Consider the following 24,653-nt stretch of genomic DNA (forward strand, 5'->3'; position numbering starts at 1 on the left):
GTCTGACAGGAGCCTCTTTGTGTGGAGTCTGCATGTTCTCCTCGTGCATGTGTGGGTTCTTTCCCGGTACTCCGGCTTCCTCCCACAGTCCAAAGACATGCTCGTTAGGTTAACTGCTCACTCTAAATTGCCCGTAGGTGTGAATGTGAGTGGGGCTGGTTGTCTGTATATGTCCGCCCTGTGATTGGCTGGCAGCCAGTCCAGGGTCCCTGAATGGGAAAAGTGGTATAGGTAATGGATGGATGTTCATATCATGAATTTCCTGAGCTTGTGATGTCTTCAAATACTCAATGCTATTTTATTCTATATATTTCTATATTTCCTTGCCGGGATTAATTTCTGATTCTGATTCTATGAAATGAACCCAGCGACATCTGAGTCATAATGATCATTAGTTTCCTGGATTAAACCAAAGTTGATCTCACTAATGCGTTCCACAGTTAAACCCACGGAGCCGGTCTCATTAACACAGTAAACACATTTATTGAGAGGAGAGGAGCATCATGGGAGAATGCATCGGAGGCGTCGGCACTTAAGAGGTCCTGGATCCTGAGCGGGACCTTCACACAAAGAGAACAAGAAGCAGAGCTGCGATCGTTCAGGGCCGGCCGCTGCTGCAGGAGGGCCGGGACGGAGAGGAGGAGGAGGAGGAGGAGGAGGAGGAAGAGGAGGTGGAAGAAGAGGAGGAAGAAGAGTAGGTGGAAGAAGAGGAGGAAGAGGAAGAGGAGGAGGAGGAAGAGGAGGTGGAAGAAGAGGAGGTGGAAGAAGAGGAGGAGGAGGAAGAGGAAGAAGAGGAAGAAGAGGAAGAGGAGGAGGAGGAGCACCGAGAAGGTTAAAGCTTTAATCAGAGCGACTCCAACACAAACTCGACACAAGTCATTCAACAGTTGGCACCTTTGATATTAATAAAAACATGAAACTTATAACAAGTGCATCAAAACAAGAAGAGCTCGTGTTCGGTTTGCAGATCAAGTTCAGAACAGAATCAAGTTACACATTTATACACATCGTTGTTGCATTGTTGTCAAAAAATGAATAACTTCACAAACAATGTTTCAGTTCATGAAGCAGGATGTGACCTTATAACAACAAAAAGAGAAAACCTGTTTATAATCTGACACTAAAGATGGCGTTGAGGCCGATGTTGGCTATATATCCGAGGGCTGACTTTAGCGGACTGGGACTTGCAGCAGTTTGTGTCCTTTCTGTAAGCGGGTCATTTTAAATGAGAGATGTAAAAAAAAAAAGAAAAACAGTACGACATCATTAAAACCTAAAAAAGAATCTGATGCTGTTTTCACACAAACACAAAAAACTCCTGAAAACTTCTGGAAATGTTCAGGGTGAGCTGCATGTGTGAACACAAATAGCTGCATTTTTTCGCTCTGACTTTGCCCGCATTTCTTCCTGCCAGCCCCTTAGAAAATTTCCTTTGGGAAGTCGACTGAGCTGATGTTCGAACACAGCAGGAAATATTCAGTCCGTTCTTAAACACCTGATTGCTGAAATGTATCCAATTCCATGTAGTAATGATTTAAATGGAAATAAAAATGTCATATGGTGCTTTTCACACTTGAAAAACTCCTGAAAAAAATTGTGGTGAGCTTCATGTCTGAACGCAAACAGCTACATATTTCACTCCGAGTTTCTCCTGCCAGACTCCTAGTATCTTTTACGTGGACAGTCTTAGTATGCTAATGTGAGAACACCGCTCAGGATGGGTAACGTTTATTCCCTGCAACCGGCCATATGCTGCATTATGTTTCCTGTTTGTCAGCAAACTAGCTCGTTAATACTGCAAATACATCCAATTACATGGAGCATTGATATAAAAGCAGACACCGTCATTATAGTGTCAGACTCTGTCTCCTCGTCCACCATCTTGGATAGATTTCTACAGCGACGTTATGCCTTGCCTCCCGTCCAAGAAGGGTCAACATCAAGCTGTGAGCAACGTGTGAATACGCAGCTCTGGAAGATTTCAGAGGCAGTCTACCAGAAACATTCTCAAGAAATGTTCAGGTTTAACAGCTTTAGTTTTAAGATTAGTGCAGCTAGTGCATCTGTTGCTTGAAAATGAAATCTGTAGAAAGTCACTGCAGCATCATCGGCTGAATGTTGACATCCCTGTTGGAAACCAATGATCAATGTTGACTAATTGTTTTCAAACTTTATGATAATCTTTTCATAATCCAAAATGTGATGTCCAAACTGAAACGAGAGGTTTGTTTGGACATCTCTGACCCCATCAGGTATCGTCTGACTGTTGATGTCTACATAAAAATGTAGAATCTGTTCTCAGGAGGTACATTTGAAGTCTGAGAAGTATCGACTAAAGATGTATCAGCAGGAGTAAAGACATCCCATCGACGATTTATAAACAGACATCTGCATCAGAGCAGCGAACAATCTGTCCTACATCAAACATTCTTTTACTTGATGCTGCCGCTAAAGCCAACCAATGCTTAGATTTCCCAGCCTTCTTGAATGCATCATTCTTCAAAACTTCCTTTTCAGTTAATCGCCTTTGTTTACAGTCCGACTGGAAACTTGAGAAGCGACAAAGATTGTTGGCTGCACAGATATCTGCTCATAAAGCCAGTGGATTGCATTACGATGGATTGTGTTCTGCCTGCTCTCAACATAATCTGTTTTCTTTGCACACTTCAAATGCCGGCCGAAACATTACTGATACTACTCGTATAAACTCAAACCAGAACACCTCTGATAACAAATGACAGTCCCGTACCTCCCTATAGATTTCATGAAGATCCTAAAAAAACATGTTTAAAACTGTCAGGAGAAAACAGAGATACTTTCCATCAGTTCAGATCTACAGTAAACACTTCCTAGCTGTTTCATAGGAGACCGTGTTGGATTGTGCGTGGTCAGAGTGTGCTTTGCTCCTGTTTGTGCCGGATGGATCCGTTTGTTTCCTGTGCTTCAATCAGCGTTTAGTTCCTGTAGATGAACAGAGCTATAAGCCGAGGAATGTGCTTTGTCTTTCCTTGAAGATAAAGTGTGTTTGACTGCTTCATGTTGTGCATTAGACAGAATACTCTGGGTCACTTTGAGGTGTGTTCAGACAAAAAAAAAAAAGGGAAGCACATTTTTCAGGTAATGCTACGAAACCATCAATCAGTGCTGCAAAACCGTCTCAACTCAAACACACACTGATATCTAGTGGGACATTTGCATGATGGTGTGTCACTAAAGCTCATGCAGTGAGGATGCATCAGCTCTGGTTGAGCCTAACTCCATTGAGTTGTTTCCTTCTCTTCTTGCAGACACAACTGACTTATCTCCCTCTGCTGTCTTCCAGTTACTGCTCACATCAACTTCAAAACTCTCCCCCTTACCTAAAACTCTATGATAACCCTTCCCGCCCACTTCGCTCTGCCAATGAAAGGCGTCTGATCCAACCTTCACAACAGGGCCCTAAGTCTCTGACTAGACTCTTCTCCTCTGTTGCCCTGCGGCGGTGGAACGAATTAACAAACTCCATTCGATCTGCAGAGTCCCTCTGCACCTTTAAGAAAAAGCTAAAGATCCAGCTCTTTATGAACACCTACGACCTTAATGATGATGATGATGATGATATTTAGGATGGTTTTGATGCTGGATAGAACTCTCAAGAACAGCTGTCCATGTTGTGCTCTGCCTCAGGTCACTTCCTGTTGCGCCTGTGTGTCCAATCAGACTTAAAGCTGTTTGTTTGCTCTTCCTGACGTTGTCTCTTCCTCTCTAGATCCTCGCTTGTGTTCTTCTAACTCTCTAATGTGCGTCGCTTTGGATAAAAATGTCTGCTAAATGAATTGTAGAATTCAAACTGTCTACAAATCTGCACCATCCTCTAGTTATTTCAGCATCCTTTCAGCCTGATTATTGTGATTAAATCAAATTAAAAATCTGTCTACTTTGGGTTCAAAGTGCTTAAGTAAGACAGATCTCAGTCAAAATAATCCAAACATAGAAGGAGGGGAATCAAACTGAATGGTTTGAACGTCTAGATGACATCATGATCTCAAAGTTTGAGTTTTCTTGTGTATCTGTAAGGCTCAATATTCTCTGGGTGTTCTCAATCATTGCAGACGAACACCAATGACCCTACAGTCAGAGTGAAAATGTGCTTCATTTCATCTGAACACAGCCTCAGCCCCCCCACACTTTAAAGACACATTTCTTTGGATGTGGGATATATAATATTTCTTCTTCTTCTCTCTTAAACCTTTTTCAAGGTGATAAAAGGATAAAACATTACTGTAGGATAACAAAATCAAAAGAGAAAAAAAAGCTATAAGTTGGCAAAGAATATCTGCGCTAAATAAAGCATCTGTTTTTTAGAGATATAGACTCATAAATTCTGTATAATATAAGTTTTAAAGATGGATAATAAACGTCGAAGAGACCTCAGCCTCCTCCTAGCTCACAGTATGTTTCATCATGCCACACTGCAAAAATAAAAACAGGTTAATAAGGCAGAAACAAGACTCTCAAACTTTAAAATAATAAGTCTTAGGCCCAAGATGAGCAGAGCACCTGTGTGGGTAAATCTGCAGATCCTCAACTGACACATAATCAGAGGTGGACAACGGAGAGGCTGGGCCGTCATGTCCAGAAATGTTTTCTGTCACAGTGTCACTGAAGTCAGCCTCTCATTACTTATCAGCTGCAGGCTCCCGATCTGAACATCTGCACATTTGCACATCTGCACTGGTACTATGAAGAAATCAACAATACGAGCTCCTAAAAATGTCACATTTCTCTTTGAACTGAAATGTCTTTTTTTGAATTACAGCTTACGACAACTCTGCACGTGAAAATGATTAAAAATGGTTATAAAAGAAGGTACTTTGGAGGCAGAGAGTCTTGACTGACTGGGTTTTGTGCTCCTTTGGTAGTAAACTGCATCCCCCCCCCCCCCCCCCAATGGAAAGCAGGAGACAGAGTAAACGTCTTTGAAGAGCGCTGCTGTGTTTAAGTTCAGTCCTCTCTTTTGTGCATTTTTCTCTTGCATTCAGTCCATGTTTGGTTTACGGTCGGCTGCTGAATGATCTCTGGGTTTTTTTTCTCTTCTGTATCACGTGATCAGACAGCAGTTGATGCAGCGAGGTCCCAGCCTTCTCTTCAGAGCTCCTTTCTTCTTCTTTGGAGCCAGGATGGCGATGATGGCCTCGTCGAACACTGTCTTCAGGCCCTTCTGGGTCAGAGCTGAACATTCAACATAGCAACACGCACCGATCTGCAGGGAAGACAAGACAGACTGTCAGACAGGAACTCCCTGTGCTTCTTTAAAGGCCATATGAAAGTTTAACATTTTCACACAGGGCGTTTTCACATCAGGCATTCCTCTTCCTACCCTCATCAACCGTGCAGCTCAGAGGACGAGCGGGCCCGTGCTGCGCGGATACAACGTTTTTTTTAAGAGGTTTAGAGTTGTGTCATTTAGCGGTGCACTTCCTTGTTTGAGCACAGTTGTGTTAACATCTCCCGCGGACCATACTCAAGTACACATGTGCCCGAGACCACCTCTTCAAGTGCACTTGGGCACGGTACCTGAATACTTGCCACCTTCAACAGACCCAGGCCTCTTACATGCTAGCTCCAGGTAGGGACCATGCTGATACTAGCTACCACATGACCACCACAACCAAAATGCAACTATTTCTGGTTCTGACTTTACACATGAAAGATAACATTTCTAACGAGGCAAGTAGTCGATGTTGGTGATCTTTTACAAAATACATCCTCAACAAAGTCAATGTTATCTCTCGAGAAAAGGTCAGACATTGAGGGTAAAAAGTGTGCCAGGAACCATCATCACATTTCTCTCTGTGTAAGAGAAAAAATGTGGCTCAAATTGAAGAAAGTTGCTAAAATGACTGAACTTAAATATTATCAAATGGACCCTTGTGTCCTCCAAAAACTTAATTAGCTTTTTAAATCCTTTCTTTAGTCTCTGAATCAGCACACAGATCAACGTCTAAGCGAGTGCAGTTTGTTTGAACAGTTGACCTTTATTCTGAGCCTGACAGAAAGGATTAATCTCAGACCACATGTGGGTTCTGCGTCCTGCAGGACTCAGACTCTGCTGGACCTTGGCGTTGACCCAGAATATTTGCTGGACTCGTTTCGAGTAAAGAATCTGCAGAGGTTTGATTCCAGACATTTCTCTGAGACATTCCTGCATCTAATCAACACGCAGGAATCCAGCTGGAGCGGTCACAACCCAGGAAACCGACCAAGAGCTCCAGATCGCGTCGCTGTTTCAGGAGGATTAACGTACAAACCTCCTTTGCGAGTTTCTGTCCCTGCTCCGTGGCGATGGGTTTCTCCTTCATGTCGTTCAGTTTGGCGATGGTCTTCGGGTCGTCACGAAGGTCAATCTGAAAAAGAGAGAGAGACTTTTCTGCTCAGTATGAAACCTCTACTCCAAGAGGCGTCTTTTGTTCTGTTTCACCTCATCCTCATCATCAGCCATAAACCTTTGCTGGGTTTTTTTTTAAGTCAGCTAGTGAGCCACGGTTAGCGGCAGCTCGGCTCTGAGCCCTCCACGCTCCACCAGAGAACATCAGAGAGACACAAGTTGTTAAGGGGAAACTGCTTTCTCAGTCTTGTCCATTTGTAGAAAGGGACAATGGAGAAAACCAGGCCCAGATGAAAACCGAGGGAACGTTGAAGACTGTGGAAAACTGACTCCTGACTAACAGAAGCTCTGCATGTGTTAGCAGCAGCTCAGTGTGCAGCCCCTGCAGAGACTCTAAAGCTGTTTTCACACATGCATCCCTGATGTCAGACAGAACGCCCCTGAAGTCTTCCTAAGTTGTCTACTGCCACATGCACCTCACAGCGGGTGAGTTTAGATTTTGAAAAGGAAGACAGGTGGATGGCAGATGAAGCAACAGAGTCTGTCACTATGATGACAGTTCTGCCTTTTTATCAGTGCTACCTGTAGTGCCATAAAATCACAGACGAACAGAGAGGAACATAAAGGCAAACAGAAAACATAATAAAGTTGTCAGTACGTGCTTGAAGATTGCACGGGTCACAGGCAGTCGCAGGACATTAACACTATCACCTACTCCCGCTTGTTGTGGTGAATTTTCCTGCTGCGTTCACACATCAGCTCACTCCGACTTCGTGCAGAAACTTGACCGGAGGGAAAAGTAGAGCCGGAGTTAAACAAAATGTGTCTGTTTTTGTTCACATATGCAGCTCACTCTGTAAATGAGGGAGTTGTGATTTTGGAAAAGCACCTTGGGTGGCCAGATCAGATCACAAGCAGAGCCCAGACCACTACCTGCCACGCCTCTAGACACGCCCCCACCAGGGCCACAAGCGCCCTCCCACTGTCTTGTCTCTGCGCCCTCCTTTGGGGTCGCACCCCACAGTTTGAGAACCACTGCAGTCTGTATCTGTGATCCTATCCAGTTTTCATGTGGTTCATGAGGTGGATCATGTGATCCGTGATAGGGAAAAAAGTGGATTCACAAATTCAGATCATTCTGATCCAGATTGAAACTTTTTTGAAGACATTTTTGGGACATTTTTGACAGGAAACGTTTGGAGAAAAGAGAGGGGGATGACGTGCAGAAAGGAGCCAGGGTCGGATTAGAACCCACAGTCGCTGCAACAAGGACTACAGCCTCTGTACATGGGGCATGCAACATAACCGCTAGGCTATCCAGCACCCCAGTTTCACCTGCCTTATTCACAATGCCACAGATTTGTTGAATTTTGGGAGAAACCTTTAAACCCCTTTTGTCAGGTTGTTACCGACTTCCTGTCAGATTCTGCTCAATAAAACGTACTCAGGTTATTTAAAATACTCGTAACATATTTAACAAATGACACAATCTCTGTTATTTTAGAGAGCGTTAATATTGAAATGTACCAAAGCTTTATAAAAACTACAGATCTTCAGTCGTGTTTTTAACCACAAGCTGCTGTGAGAGAGAGAGAGAGAGAGAGAGAGAGAGAGAGAGAGAGAGAGAGAGAGAGCACTGTTCAAATTTCACAAATACGTTGGCAAAGTTTTGGTACCTAAATGTTGCCAGCGTTTTTGTGCAATTGAGACAACATGCATGAGTTTGCATGAGCCAGTATTTTGTGCTTAAGACTTCTAAGTTTGTTGCGGTGGTAGTGAAACAGGTATCTATGATCTTATATCTTTACTAGAATCGTCTCAGTTTGACAATCTGATGTTGTCACAACCCTAGGTGTTACAACATCTTCCTCCCAAACACATCCAGAACCGTATAACGGACTGTGTGTTTTACTGATACTGACAACATGTTGTCACACTTCCTGCTGTTGTGCAAAAACATTTCACAGTCGACCACAAAGTTCCTCACTCTCTCTCTCTCTCTCTCTCTCTCTCTTGTCCTGTGTCTGTGAAACAACAGTTATGATAAATGAAATCTCCCTCACTACCTCACAGCGAGCGACCTTCATTAACCTCCTCCTGATTGATGTGTGTGTGTGCGTGTGTGTGTGTGTGTGTGTGTGTGTGTGTGAGCGTCCAGCTGAGCAGAGAGAGAGAGAGAGAGAGAGAGAGAAACTGGTAGACTTTCGGCAAACATCAGCTGACAGAAGATAAATCAGACACCCACTCCATCTTCATCCTCCTCTTCATCACCGCGGGGCCTCGCCTGCTCTGGCATTTGGTTGCCAGGGAACACGGACCTAAAAATCACCCACAAGGCTCTCTCTCCTCAGAGGACGTTTGATATCTTTAGATGGTTTTAAGTCTTATAAAGAAGCTAACACTCAGGATTACTGTCGTCTGTTAACGTCTTCATGAGTTGAGTGAAGATTACGAGACATGAGCTCGGCTTTAGCTTCTGTTTTATGAGTTCATTTCTGGTTTTAAAATGTCTGATTCAACGATAAACTCAGAGGCAGAGATCAGTACGGGGGAGGAAATGAAGTCTAGATGTGGAGTTCTGATGTTACCGGGCAGATTTGGAGGTCCAATGTAAATCCCTCTCTGTTTCTTTAAGCCTTTAACTTCCTTCATGGAGCTTTAGGATGTGAAAGTTTTGACCCTGTTGGAGACATATCCATCCATCCATCCATCATCTACACCGCTTTTCCTGCTCGGGGTCGCCGAGGGGCTGGAGCTGATCCCTGCTGTCATTGGGCGAGAGGCGGAGTCACTCCCTGGACTGTTCACCAGCCAATCACAGGGCTGACATATAGAGACAGACAACCAGACACACTCACATTCACACCTACAGACAATTTAGAGTCACCAGTTAATCTAACGAGCATGTCTTTGGACTGTGGGAGGAAGCCGGAGTACCTGGAGAGAACCCACACATGCACGAGGAGAACAACAAAAGTCAAATAAAAACAGACACAGTGAGAGTCGGGCAGAAACGTCAAAGCACTCTTCGATGCTAAGTATCTCCACACACACACACACACACACACACACACACACACACACACACACACACACACACACACACACACACACACACACACACACACACACACACACACACACACACACACACACACACACACACACACACACACACACACACACACACCTGAAGGCGCCTCATACTGGGTCGGCAAACAGTGCAGGCAAACCCATGCACATTGTCTAAATAGCACACATACATTGGCAACATGTCAGAGCAGTTCTTACTACTTTTAATCATTTTAGACCAAAAAGTATTTTTACTTCTATTTTAGTCTTTCAACAACGCGTCCCTGAGTGGGCGGGGCTATCTCTGTTCCCCCCATGTAGTAGCAGGGCTAACAGTTGGAGGGGTTGGATGTTGGGCTTAAAGACATACATTGGAGCGCTGATAGTCTAGCGGTTATGTCATGCGCCCCATAGTGCTCATCGCAGCGGTCGTGGGTTCAAATCCGACCTCGCCCCTTTGCTGCATGTCATCCTCCCACTCTCTCCTCCCAAAATGTCCTGTCTCTTTTCAGCTGTCATATACAATAAAGGCAAAAAATGCGTCAAACTTCTTTAAACAAATGGACCTTTTCCACATGAGCAACAGAAGAACATCAACAGTTTTTGTTTTTTTTGCATAAGAACCAGGTTATAAGATTTTCAGCACAAAATCTTGATCCTCATAACAGTTACAACACGTTACACGAGTGTAAATAACAGAGGAAAGGGAAAAATATCTGATTGTTCTCCAGAGTATTCAGACATTATACATACAGTATGAATAAAAAGGTGCAGATCAAAGCTGAGCAGAGTGTAGGAGCTCTCACCTGGGTGCCGATGAGCAGGTAGGGGACGCTGGGTGCATACTCCTGCAGCTCGGGCACCCACTCTTCACGCACATTCTGGAAACTGGCGGGGTTCACCACCGAGAAGCAGATGAGGAAGACGTCGGTCATGGGGTAGGAGAGTGGCCGGAGACGGTCGTAGTCCTCCTGGAGGAAGACGAGACAGAAACACTCTGGGTCAGAGGAGGACAGGAGGTCAGGACAGAAGACAGGACTCATTTCCTGTTCCTTATTGTTCATGAATTATTAAAGTGTGCAAAAAGTGAGCTCTGAATGTGGAGCTCCTTCAGTCCTCACTGCAGCCAGGAGAGCTAACGTTAGACTGTGATAAGCTAGCTCCTCAGCTGTTAAAAATGTTACTTATATATAACACGGGATATTAAAGAGAAGCCCGGGGTCTACATTTCTTCTGTACTTTTCAATACAACATGTTTTGATAAAATAAAAGCTTTATGGTTTCAATGATGAATACTGTCAAACAGTACTGAAGCTTTAAAATAACTTTTTAAGAACTTTTTTTTAAAGATATGTTTGGGCCATGTTTTGCCTTTATTGGATAGGACAGCTGAGGGAGAAACAGGAAGTGTTGGGAGGAAAGCGATGACAAGCAGCAAAGGGCCGAGGCTGGATTTGAACCCACGGCTGCTGCGACAAGGACTACAGCCTCTGTACATGGGGCGCGCAACATATCCACTAGGCTACCAACACCCCTTAAGTGGCTTATTTCAAACCAAAAGTGGCAGCAAATAAAATATGGAGAGCACTGTCGGTCAGCTATTTCATCTTTTCAATAATATTAATTGGTGTTGTATTACATAGCGTTGGAAAGTCTGATTATTCACCTTTACAACGAGGTATAACTTGTAAGGATCGTGTAGTAGTGGAATGAGCAACACAGCTAAACGTGTGGGTAGCGCCCTACAGAAATGTGTCAAAATCCCCTGCAATGTTCTTCTGTTGGTATATATTATTAAAGTGACCGAAACAACATTTCTTAACTCTTTTTGAGGAGTTTAAATTGGGGATGTCTTTGTGCATTTTAGACAGCGTGCATGTAAAGGAGTTTGTCTGCAATTTTGGTGATCACAAACAAGAAATTAAGGACATAAGGAAGTTTATTTGTCATAGTAGATAGAACAAAATTCAGGATGGCGTTTTCAACAGAAGCAGCTATAAGAGAGTAAGGAGCCGCTGCGTTAATACCCACCGTCAACTTGTATTCGAGCATGAAGCAGGTATCTATATTGTTTGATTTTTACGAGTATCATTTATACATCTAAAATTCTGTTACCATGACAACCATAGTCTCAATCACTAAAAGGTACGAAAAGTTTCTGAATTGCTTTAGTAGATTGATTTAGGCTTTAATGTAATCCTCTCCTGATTCCACTGGTAAGAACAAAGGAGTTGTTATTCTACTGGACTAACGCTACATACAGGAGTTAGTCTGTTTGGTTCAAGTGTTTAGATCGGATCCACCACAGGCAGTAGATCACCAACTCCTGTGTTCTGTGAGGTCAAAATTATGTTTTTAATAATGGAGTCTGGTGTTTTTGAAGAGAGTGATGTAACAGATGCTTCTGGTTAAAGAAGTCATCTTCCTCTGTAACAAAAAGGTCTCTGCAGGGATCCTCTCTGTAAGGCAGACTGTAGTGTTGTAGTCAAGACCACACTAACTGAGACCAAGACCTGAGTGTGTTTAGGGGGCGTGTCACTCACTTAGACCGGAACAGCAGGAAGGTTGCGGCTGTAACTGAGGGATAAAAATCAAACTATGAATGAGATTAAGTTATTTGTTCTTTTGGAAAGAGGCATTTTCCTTCTAATCACAGTGATGGCGTGAGAAAGAAGCCTATCAGTGGTGGTGTTGACCAGACTTGATTCAAGATCCAGAGTCTATCCAGTCTGAGACCGAGACAAGGCCGAGGTAAAATGCTTTAGATTTCGAGACGAGACCTTCATGCAGCCATTACAGTCCGTTATGCTGCTGCAGGCTGAAGCAATCTACTGAAGGCATGTCCAAACTTTGTTAACCTTTTGGTCAGGTAAAATGAGTCCTGTAAGATACCTGCATTTATCTTTAAAATCGAATCCAACACTCTGAGCCCGTCAGTGACATGAGCGTTAATTTATAGTGGGCGAACTTTAGGATGATGTTGCAGTCGTTCCAGCCTGTTTCTCTGCTGCAGGCTGAAGCAAAACAAAACTGAAGTAATTCTTTTTTTTTTTTTTAAAGATTTATTTTGGGCTTTTTGTGCCTTTAATGGAGAGATAGGATAGTGGATAGAGTCTGCCCGCTTGGAAGACTACAGCCTCCATACATGGGGCGCGCGCACTAACCACTGCACCACCAGCGCCCCGATACTGAAGTAATTCTGAAACGTTTTGTACCTGTCAGTCATTTAGAAGTCAAAACATGCTAAATAGTAACTGCCCCGGTTCAGAAAGAGAGGAATTAGTTGTTACATTTGGAACGATTTAAGTAAAAACTTCACTTGGACTTGAGCTATAAATAAAAGGACTGTGCAGTTTATGACCTTCACACGAGAGCAGCTTCCCTTCTCACTGCCAGAAACGATTACAGATTATTTCAGATTCGGGGAGGGCGTCGCCACAAGACACTGAAACAGAGACGCACTGCCATCTCCGATATCTGTGCTGTGTAAACGGCTAATTCAGGGACGCAGGCTGTCCTCTGTGTGTCAGATCAGACCCTCTCTTGTCCTCTGCAGACATAAATCCTTCTGACAGAGTGTCCGACTCACACACACACATGAATATTCATGATCCATCGCACTCCTTCTCCTGACTGGATGGGTTTCTGCCGCTAACTCAGAGACACCGGCGATCAATGGATCTCCAGTGATCAGACATGACTAACAGCATGACGAGGACACTTTTTGTCTACATCCCGGAGATCAAACAAACCGCACGTTTTCACCTTCCCGCTGTCTCACAGAGAGTTTCATCAGCTCGCATGACAGTTTTTCACCCGGATGCCTTTCGGTGAGTCACAACTACACGACTCATTCCGACACGATCACACTGATACACCCCTCGGAGACATGGCCTTCTCACACATGGGGCATGATGGGAGATAAAAATGCAAATGAGATTCTCCAGCAGGTCATCTTCTGCTGCGTAATGAACTGAAGATAAACCGCCTGGAATCAATTATGAAAGCAGCACATAAGGGGGTCAAGTCTAAAAATACTGAGATTTACGAGTTATTCCGAGGAGTTTTCACAGATCAGAGTATTGTGAAAGTTTCACAGAATTCCTCTAGTGGCTTTTTTTTTATTTTTTAAAAGAGCGCCAAAGTGTCTGGGATGATTTCACAGGATGATGGAGCGCACTGACAGTTATTTATGTAACTGAACTGTGAGTGACAGGTTACCTCACACCGCCTGAATCTGTTGATGTGATGAATCAGCTATGAATGCAAACCATCTGGTGCTTCATGCAAGCTGAGACAAACAGTCGGGAAATGTTTGAGAAACACTCAAAGACATGCTCCACTTAACAGTCAAATTCTTCAATATTATGTGTTAGCTCCACTGAGCAGCTATCTGTGTCTGCGCTCACCACCCCCTGCTTGTTAGCTCGTTCAGTGTTTGGCAATATATGAATTTATTTGGTGATAGCTTTTTCTGCAGAAAAGACGGAGGGCCAAAGAGATGAAGAGAGATTCACTCTCTCTGCAGCTGTTTTCATTTTTACAAACAGGTTAGGCCCTGTGTCCACCTAGCGTTTTGTTCCTGAGCAACAGCGTCTTTTTTAAAGTTGTTTTCAATGAGGAGAGAGCGTTTGCAGCAGCAGGTGGCTGCCTGGAGAGAAAAAGCACAACTCCTAGCATTTTTTTTTCCAGAGTGCTCCGACTTTTTTGTGCGGCTGCTCTGAGCGCTTGGAGTTGAAAATCTTTCAATTTTTTTAGAAAGGCGCTGTTGACATCTCCGGCGCTCTTTTCCAAATGTATGATATTCCCCGTATTTCTGCCACCTATAGATCATGTCTTGTAACCACATCCTCTCCGCTACATAGTTAAAACAATCTCAAATTTAAAAAAACGTAACAGTGTCGGTCATACAGTGGACATTGTCAACAGACTGTTGTCATGGAGACAGGACGGACGTGTAGCGTTTTTCTTCTCAGCGCACAAACGCTTCATACTGTACAAGAGCTCCTGAGCGCACAGATAGGTGGACACGGTGCCTTAGAGAAATGTTCAAGTCCCTCATTGTTCTAATTGCATGTTAGCTTGTTAACAAGCTGCATAAAGTGAATAACAGAGGAGCTAACTGCTGACAGCCAGAGCTTTAATCTGAGAGGTTAGAATTCTTACCTGAACCCCTCACCTGTCTCATTCTCAGGAGTTCATTGAAACCCTTCAGCCTATCAGAAACAGACACTGTGTAATAAAACATCCTGACTCCTATCTGAACATTAGCCTCTCTGCAAGAAGATGTTACAGCACATCCATCATGTGCTCCCCCCCCCCACAGACACTCTTTCAGTCACATGGGTTCAAGTTCACTGTGTGTGTGTGTGTGTGTGTGTGTGTGTGTGCTCTTGACCTTTTGCTTGCACAAGTGAATCCTGCGATCCCCCGCTGAGCCGCAGACATAAAGACTCGCAGTGTTAGACCATCAGCAGTTTACTGTAAACAGGCCCCGAGTTGCTCTGAGACACGGTTCTGTTTCCTCAGCACACCCCGAAGAAGACCGTCTCTTACAGCGTGGATATAAAGAGACTGACAGTGAACACTCCTACACTGAACTAACATCTCAATTCAACTCTCTGTGAGAAATGTTTAAAGTCAAGCTGCTGTGAAGGTGCTTTGTTAAAGTCTTCTCCATGTCTTATAGCTCTAATGCTAAGTACAGAATCTGTAACTGCAGCGGACATGTCATTATTTTAACATTTGCTTAAAACATACAGAGCACAGCTGTTCACTGGCGTTCCAAAAGTTGAACTATTTCCAAAAGAGAGAGCTGTGAGTGCAGAACTGAGGGCATGTTGTCAAAGAGGTCTGGTTTGGTTCAGCACGGTTTGGTACGGTAAATCCTGATCTCACCTGCGTTTCATCAGCCAACCGTACCCTTACACATCACTAAAGCACAGTGGTGTAGACCAATAAATTCAACAAAGAAGACGAATGTAACCCAGACAAAAACTAAGGTCTGCATCTCTGAGGTCGTCCACAGGGCGGAGCTCCGCGCTGACAGTAGTTGCAAAAAACAAAAACAACCTTAAAATGACTTAAAATGACTCTATAATCCACAGGATATTTAAAGAGTTCCTCCTTTATTACCGCTGTCGCATGGTAAGTGTAGATTCTTTCGACCAATCAACGGACTGCAGTGTGTCTAGCTCCACCTTTTAGGGTCGGATCGGAACGCTTGGCACCCCAACAGAAGGGGAGCAAAAAAAGTTGGACATTACGGATCAGTTATTTTGGTACCATTCCTGACTTTTGAAAGTGAAAATGCCAATAAAAGCGTACCAAACTAAACCGGACCGCTTAGTGGAAACGGGGCTAAGGCGTCCGACCAGGGCAACTGACCTGCAACGACCCAAACAACTTACTTCAGGAAAAACAAACTCAGAAACGATATCACTACAAGAGCAGATGCAAAAGTCCAAAAACAAATGCAACAAGTGAAAAGCGCTGCAAATCAAAGGTTCTGTAAAGACATAAACGTTGACGTCCAACAGTTCATCCCTGACACATACTGTAACATTCAGCGAGGAGTTGACAGTAAATATTATGATCAGAGGAGAAAAGAGCAGCTTCTCTTCTCTCCCTACATGTCCATACGTTTCCATCAGAGCCAGACTCGGCGTCTGTGGACGAGCTCTGCTGAGTGTCTGCTGTCCGCTCTGTGACATAGGAGTGCAATGATATCAGTGAGTCACCCCCCCCCCCCCCCGCCCCCTCCCTCCCTCGCTCCCCACCTCCCCTCAGTCGCTCTCTCCTTTCTATCCGTCTCCTTCTCGCCTCCTCGGAGCTCGATAAACCCGCTGTGTCAACAAAGCCACAGACGCCTGCTCCAACATGGCCGCCGGACGTGAAAACAAGCCCAGACATCCTTGCAAAGGTCAGCCTCTGATCTGTGAGTCTGCACTTTCTGAATTAAAGCTTGGGAATATTAAAGAGGCTTTTTGACTCCTTTTTAATGGTGATTAACGAACATTAATGAAAGCCTGCTGCAGACTGGGAACATCCTGCCAGACTCCGTTGAAAAATCAGACAGTTTAATGAAGCCTGTAATGGCAGTTAATGGCAGAGGAACATAAACTGTGAGTGGGACATTATGAATGAAAGCCTTTTATCATCCTTATGTAAAAGAGCTCTGTTTTATACACAGCCATTTACCACGGGCTGACCTCAGAAGTAAAAGCCCGATAATAATAGATGATTTCTCTTGTGATTAAATTATATCCTGCACATTTTTACTGTGAACATTTTTAATATTTTTTGATTTCTCAGATGAAATTTTTCATTAAAAACAAAGTTTGTGAAGTGTGAAGTGTGAGCTGAAGCGTTTTCTGTTCCTTCCTGTTTCTCTGAGTCGGAGCAGCTGAGCGGTGAAAGATTCCCAGCTGAGTTAAACCATCCCCTATGTCCCCCCTTCGTCCCTCCCCATCTGGGACGTCTCGTGGTCGGTGGGCCTCTTTGGGCTGCTGAGTCGAAAAAGAGTCATCAGACTGTGAGAGCAGCGAGGGAGGAGGGAGGAGGGAGGGGTGAGGTCAGGTGTTTAAAATGATTACAGTATCTGAGGCTGAGTGTGACATCATCTGAGGAGTCAAGCAGAGTGTCAGAGTGTGACTGGTTATGTCGTTGTCAGCCCTGTGATTGACTGGTGACTTGTCAAGGAGTGACCCCGCCTCTCACCCAATGACCGCTGGGATCAGCTGCAGCCCTCGGCAACCCTGAACAGGATAGGCGGTAAGATAATGGACGGAAAACTAGCAGTTGAGGTTGATGACACATACAGGGAGAAATTGGTTTTTGGTCAAGTTTGCCAAAAGTTGCAGTGATTGAACGAACCTACAGGCTAGTGTACGTCTGCCGCACAGTAGGAGTCTTGACTGTTTTCCACCTGACATGTGGAAATATGTGTGGGAATATTTCAGTGAAACATGTCTTCAGTCCGCCATCAACACATTTCATACAGTTTCCTGTGCGTGTTCAGAGGCGGTGATCCGTCTGGAGTTTGATTCATTTCAGAATAAGGACTGAAATCTACCGTGTGACTATCACTGCTCCAGCCTGCAGGCGCACCTGGCTCTTAAAGGGAATGAGAGCTGACACTCTGAGTGGATTGATTCATGTTACTCCCCAAACGCCCCCATGTATAATCAAGCCACTTAATCCAACCTCGCTGCGCCCGGCGTCTCACTTGGGGGCCCGATTTATCACCATGTAAACAGAGAAGCGTTGTCGGACACGCCCTAAAATCACTTTGTGCCACTTGTTTGGACAGCGTGCTTTAAGCCATCAAACAGGACTCTGCAACTTTTCTGAAGAGTCTGATACAAATACATCCTCACTTTAATCTATCTATTTCCACAAACCCTGCAGGATGTGTTTGAGTCCAACAGTGGAACAGCTTTAACAGATGAAATAACTCAATATGAATGTCTCAACACCTGGGAAACATCTGGACATATCTCAACAATGCAACAGCATAAAGACATTATTGCTCCATGTCACAGCGACGTGACAGCCAGGAATCACATCCCATCATAGCACAAAGACAACATGGGTAGGTACCATTGTGGAGCAGCAAAGCATTGTGGGATCGGCAGCCTTGACAGAAATATAAATATTACAGAGGGGGGGGGGCTTATCGAAAATGTGCTGCACAAGTCAGAGGTTTGAGTTTTAGAATAAAAGAGTGAGGAAGAGCAAATGAAACCAAGAGAACTGAATTTATCCTCCCCCTCTAAATCTGTCCCTGTCTCTTCCTCTTTTCTATATCACTCTCTCTCTCTCTCTCTCTCTCTCCCTCTCTCTCTTTCTTCAGGGTCCGGGTCTTTGATCAGACCCTGCAGCTCTAAACATTACCAGCTGGCCTCGTGCTTTACAGAAAGAGGTCAGCAGAGGAGGGGGCCGAGAGTGGAGGAGGGTGAGGGGTGGCTGCTTTTTAGGAGAGCTGTAACTCTACTCTGCAGCCACGGCAGACATCTGGGAGAACTTCTCCATTTCAGAGACGCTCTGAATCAGCTAAACACACACACACACACACACACACACACACACAGCGTTTATACACGGCAGAATAGACAATAAGCTTGTGTTCCTCTTCTCACAGCGAGTAGTAACACTTCCACCATCTGTTTTCTGCAGAAGACGTTTCATCTCAGCCACAGGTAGCTGCTTGGGCGTCTGCCTGTGATTCCTTATTTATGGACTTTTCAACATTCAGCATTCATGAATGAACAGAGCCGAGTAACAGCTGAATATGCCCACGTCAACTTTTCACTGCTGGGTTTTTTGTGTTTCCGATGGAGGGATCAGATTTCAGATTGTGACTTTGCACAGTTAAATCCGTCCCTGAGGAGAGTGTTAACTATCTGGAGGCTGACAGACTGGCACATTTCAGGTTCCTGCCGAGACGGGAGGTTAGAGGTGTTTATGCAGAGAAGGAACCAAGCTGTCACGTCTGTACAGTGCAGCTAAACAGAGTCTGATCTCAAAGAGGCCTAATGCAGTGTAAACAAACAAAAGTGTTTATCTGTTTGTGTATTCATACTGCTGAAAACTTTTAATCATTGAAACAGAGATGAAACCAGCTCTATATGTGACTTAGTTAGCTGAGTGTGGCTAACGTTAGCAATGCTAACACCTCCAGCCTTCAGTCCTCCCCGCAGCTCAACATCCACATGCCTGTGTTAAATGTGATTATGCATCGCTCCGGTCTATATGCCAGTTTAACTTGACACAGCCCACTGACACTTTTATCTCCAAACCCTGATGCTATCTGTTCACTGTGCTTGTTTACATCAGGGCAGTAGAGCGGGGAGAGCATTAACTGGATCTTCAGACAGTCTCATGCTACAGCCCCGGCTAATGGCAGCAGTTTGAGCACATTTGACAGGCATCAAGGCCCATCCTCTTGGTTTTAGTAACTGGTAATTCAGGTGCTTACTAGCAAGGCTGATGATGTTTAGTCGAGTCTTTTGGAAACCCTACTGACCCTGTTTCACTTTGTTTTAAACTCCATGCTTGTTTTGAAATGTTTTGAAGCCATGAAGCACCTGTCATACAAAGTGTTCCCATACGGAACAAACAAAAGTCACTAGGTGGAAAATAATCATCCTAAAGTTGAGGTACACAACTCAGCATGAATAACCAATCACAGGCCCTGCAGACTGTTGTCTTTGCAAGCTTCTGTTGTGAAGTTAAATTCTGCATTTTACAAAGCTACACTCTGCATGTATGAGCAGGAGGGAAGATCTTATGAGTCCAGTTATCAGCTGAGCATGAAGTGTGTGTATCGTTATCTGAATAATTGTGATATGGGGTTTCTAGTGTATCCATACAGGCCTAAATAAACTCTAAAGGTGTATCTGAACATTTTATTGTTTATGTTTTGAATTCTGTATTAAAAAGAAAACATTTAAGTGTTAAAGGTTTTCTGAGCATCGTGCAAAAACAGCCTTAAACCTCAAGAGTTGAAGAATCAGAAGTGAGGCAGCATAAACTGCAGTACCACAATTTTCCACTTGAGGCCTACTCCAAAGTGAGTCAGTCCCCATAGAGCCTCGTGTTAAACTTTACAGCAGAAATAAACTTGTTAAAGCGTAGTATAAAAAAATATATATTTATATTAAGGCTTAAATTTAAGCACAATTTGGAGGTGTGGCCTCTTTGAATGACAGGTGGGAGCTGCTAGTTGTCTGCTAGGTGTCACCTCGGCTAATTTGCATCAAACATTTTGTCCAAATGTGCCAACTTCAAAGTCTAAATACCAGCATGAGGCATTAAAACCGTGGCCTACAATCCAATGTGTTATGTTTACTTCTTTTACAGTCTATGGAAAAATAAACACAGCTCAATAGCGCTCCCAGTGGTCAAAAACTCCAAGTGATAGCTTTAATATTTCTGCTTTTGGCTTTGTGAGACCTGATCAAAGTGCTCTTTTAATGTCTCAAAATTTAGTTTAGATTAACAGCCAGAATGTCCAATAATTTTGATTGTGAATTAATCTTCATCAACCCCAATTAATTATAAAGTATTTTGAATTAATTTTAGTCCATCTTTCTTTATGCGGAGGACGACCTCAATGAGCCTTTCTGCAGCTCAGTCTGAGTCGGATGTGTTTGTACAGTGGCTCTTCTGCCGAGTGCAAACTTTGTGTGCGTGTGTGTGTGTGTGTGTGTGTGTGTGTGTGTGTGTGTTGGGTACAGTTTTATGTGCTGAATGGCACATTGTGAAGAAAAAGCTCAGCATTAGGAGCCCTATTAACCAACCTGTGACATCACTGCTGCACATAGAAGGCCTGTTCTCCACATAATACAACTATTGACCCCACCCCCCAAACCCCCATCACCACCACCCACACACACACACACACACACACACACACACTCTGCAGTAAAATGAGTGTGAGAGAGCCGTCACCTGTTGCAGCTTAGAGTCTGGCCTGAATATGAAGCCTGTAGGCGGCTGGAGGACAGTTATCAGCCCCAGGAGCACATGGGCGAGCGAGGCAGACATACAGTTAGAGTTTGTGTGTGTGTGTGTGTGTGTGTGAGAGAGTGTGTGTGTCCTTGACATGCTTGGCAACAGGCCTGAGGAAAAAATAAACTGTACCTGACCGGCTGTGTCATACAGTCCCAGCAAGTACTGCTTCCCCCCGACACTGACGCTCACTGCAACGAGATGACAAAGATCATAAGAGAAGGAAGAGGAGGAGGGAGGGAGGGAGAGGGGAGTCAGGGTCCCCAACCCCTCTCTGCTATGAAGAAGGCAAACAAGTGGTTTTGATTATAGCAACAGATGCAGCCAATGCAAAAAGAGAGGGAGGGAGGAGGGGGAGCGGGGAGTTCACTTTTAATCTGAGACATTTGTATGGTCACAAACACAAATATACAACATTCAAACATTACTATTCATTATTAGACACACCGGAGAACATTGTTGCTCATACCTGCATAGTGGTCGAACACCGTTGGGACGTACTCCTCCGGAAACGCGTCGTTGGCGTAGCTCATCAGCAGACACGTTTTTCCCACCGCTCCGTCTCCCACCACGACGCATTTTAACATGATAGTACCGGTTCCGTTAGCCATGATCCCGACCTTACCGTCATCATCACCGGCCCCCCGACGCCCTGTTGTCCTGACCCCCTCCCTCTGCTCCTCCTCTTCCTAGTGCTCCTCCTGCCGCTGTTGCTGCTGCTGGGCGGTGAGGGCATCACCAGCGGTGGAGGCGCACGGCGCGGCACACCGACCCGGACCACAGCTGCATCCTTCTAGGCTCCTGACCACAGCTGGAGACCCCTACTCTGCCAAATCTCCCCGCTAAGATTGATCTTTTTCCACGGGTGTCAAAATGATCCCTCGCTCGAGAGGTCCGAACAAGGTGTCCCCTCAAAAGCAGAAACGTCCCCCGCTGCTGCCGCTCCTCGTGCCGCTGCTGCTCCGTGCCCTCTCTCCGGTGAGCTCCCCGCTTGAGCTCGTGCAGTCTGGCGCACCGAGCTGCTGCTGGACAAGGTGGGTGCGCTCGCTGGAGGGGCGGGGCTTAGGGTTTGAAAGTAAGGGGCTCGGGATAAAGTGCACTCCGCCTGCTGGGGATGTTTGGAGCTGAGGAATTACATCATGAACACGAGGGTGAGTTAATCAATAAAGTATCTTTTTATAGATCGACCAAGTACAACAGACTTTCATAACATTAAACATATTTCAGGCAGGTCTACAATCATCATAGTAGTTCATATGTAGGCCTATATCAAAATAGTCCATATAATGACTAATATTAAAAGCCATGAAGGTAACCCTACAGTAAATAGAAATATCTTGATGTATGACGTCATAAATAGAACAACTTAAATCACAAACACACTATCGGCCTTTACTGTTTTACTATGCAACGTAAACAAGCTTACTTCAAGGAATTAAAATTAGGCCAACCAACACCGAAATGAAAAACTGCAGTTCCTCCAGTGTCCACTAGAGTCAGTCTCCTGCAGTGAGTCAGTCCTCATAGAGCTCCATGTTAAAATGTCCATCTTTACAACAGTAATAAACATGTTTACATCCTGGTACAAAAACAGTTTGGGTCTCTAGATCTCATTTCTCTCTTCAACTGTACAGGCTGAATGTTTATACAACTCACCTGTTTACATTATATTAAGGCTTAAAGGGATGTAGAATTAGGGGGCGTGGCCTCTTTGAGTGACAGGTGGAAGCTGCTAGCTGTCTGCTAGTTGTCACCTCAGTTAATTCAGTCCCTGACCTTTAACCTCTGGGTCGTGTTTGTGCTGTTGGAGCCTTTTGGAGATTTGTTCATGTAAATATCAGACTAATAATCTGTCTCTCTCTGTGAGCTTTATTGGACTAACAGACCGTCCAACAAGTCTGAGCTCCACTTTTTACAACAACTCAGATTAGAACTTTATTTTACTAACATGTTAGCAACAATTTGCAGCTGTTTTAGTCTGTGAGAAACATACCTGGCTAGTTAGCCTGTTCACTGTTTGTCATATATTTATTTATTTGTGGCTGCCTGCATGGGAGTCAGGACTGTTGTTGGATTTCTCCTCAGAGAAAGAGAAGGAGAGTAGTGTTGAGATGATGGTCCTTTGAATAAATAGTGTATTCTGGTCACTGCTCAACGTTGAACAACTCCCATAGCTTCTTCAGTCTACTCCAGTCAACTCCAGTCTGCTATCACCACAAACAAAATCTCATCTGGGAAATAATCTGTTAACTTTCTAATTAGGAAGTTAATGAGTTAGCACTGGACATAGACAATATATAGCTTTCATACTTAGCCGTGGGTGCATGGGGCCGTTCCCCAGCCCCATGCACATCACAGTGGTAGACAACACCCAAATCTGAGGCCCAAATAAGGCAGTGATGAAACCACTGGTTGACATCACATGAGCTAGGTAGATTATTTTTACAGTCTGTGGTCTAAACAGCGGTATTCTGTACCAAGAGTCTAGCTGAAAGGCTCCACAATGACACTCTATAGGCTAGCTGTTTTCAGAAATGCACACCTGAAAACTTCTGCAAAATTTCCAGCAGGCTGCCTCTGATATCTTTCTGACTAACTTGGTCAAACATGAACTTTACAGCGGGAGATTGTCTCTGTCAGATAGATGGGTGGGGGGTCTCAGGAGGCAGTACATGATATAAAAAGAATGACGTGAAAGTGGCGGACAAAGCAACAGATTGCCATGCTTTAATTTACAATATCAGCGCTACGTGCAGTTCAACACATCCACAATATCCACCGAAAACTTTTTACAGAGATCTCACCTGACGCGTGCATACAGGCTATGGTCGTATGCTGTTTGCAGCATATAAACGTCATCACCACCTCCTGCCAATCACTGTGAAAAAAGTCATATTGAGGGACTTCAGGGTCTCCGTCCAATAATGAAGTTATTTGGTTTTGACTTTGTCTAGACGTGGATGTTTGTTTAGACTCTGACCTGAAACTGAAGTCTCTCATAAACATTCAGCTTCTAATTTTAGGGAAGTCTGTCTGCTGGTCACACGACTCTTTGGTCGACAAGACCAAAGGATATGTGTATGTGTGTGTGTGTGCGCGTAGGATGGATGGGATATTTGAGATGGGACAGGAAGCTACAGATTGAGTCGCCACAGGAGGAGGTGTGTGTTTATGGCCTCTGAGTGAGCCAGGTGTGTCTGTCTGCTTAAATTAGAGCACTCAAACATCTTCAGAGGCATGTCACACGCACGCACGCACACACACACACACACACACACACACACACACACACACACACACACACACATACATATCTGTTTCTCCTGTTCTCTGCTCTCTAGACTTTTCAAATTCTCTCTGTAAACTTTTGCCGCCTCTTAAGAACATCATTTTATAGTGATCATATGTCATATTTTAAGTTTTTTTTAAAGTTTCTGGTAGACTTTTTGTCTGTGTCTGAACGTTAGATTAAGTCAGCATTTCCCTTACGGGGAGGCTTCAAAATTCCCCTTATGTAACCAGTGGGTGATGTCACTGAGACTACGTCCATATTTTATACAGCTTATGTACATTTCTGTCATTATTACTCTCAGAAATGTATCTTTAATCTTTTGTCTTTATGACAAGCATTTTACGAGACTCTTACATGTTATCTCATCTCGGTAACTGGAGTCATACAGCTGTCTGAAAGAGGAAGACG

At 44.2% G+C, this 24,653-nt stretch overlaps 1 protein-coding gene and 1 long non-coding RNA gene across 2 annotated transcripts; one reads left to right on the forward strand and one right to left on the reverse strand.

Moving 5' to 3' along the window:
• Positions 1–460: 460 nt before the first annotated feature.
• On the reverse strand, positions 461–23,903 carry rhoq (ras homolog family member Q). Its single transcript, XM_061040709.1, has 6 exons — positions 23,758–23,903; positions 21,423–22,077; positions 21,086–21,144; positions 10,246–10,410; positions 6,291–6,386; positions 461–5,242 (listed from the first exon to the last, which is right to left on the reverse strand). The coding sequence occupies exons 2-6, from the start codon at positions 21,562–21,564 to the stop codon at positions 5,081–5,083; spliced, it is 624 nt and encodes a 207-aa protein (XP_060896692.1). The 5' UTR covers positions 21,565–22,077; positions 23,758–23,903; the 3' UTR covers positions 461–5,080.
• Positions 8,306–9,534, forward strand: LOC132975869 (uncharacterized). The gene is made up of 2 exons (XR_009673325.1): positions 8,306–8,499; positions 8,548–9,534. It is a non-coding gene; the product is annotated as an uncharacterized LOC132975869 (long non-coding RNA).
• Positions 23,904–24,653: the final 750 nt, after the last annotated feature.

Source organism: Labrus mixtus, chromosome 6 (assembly GCF_963584025.1).
Source record: "Labrus mixtus chromosome 6, fLabMix1.1, whole genome shotgun sequence".
Taxonomy (NCBI): Eukaryota; Metazoa; Chordata; class Actinopteri; order Labriformes; family Labridae; genus Labrus; species Labrus mixtus.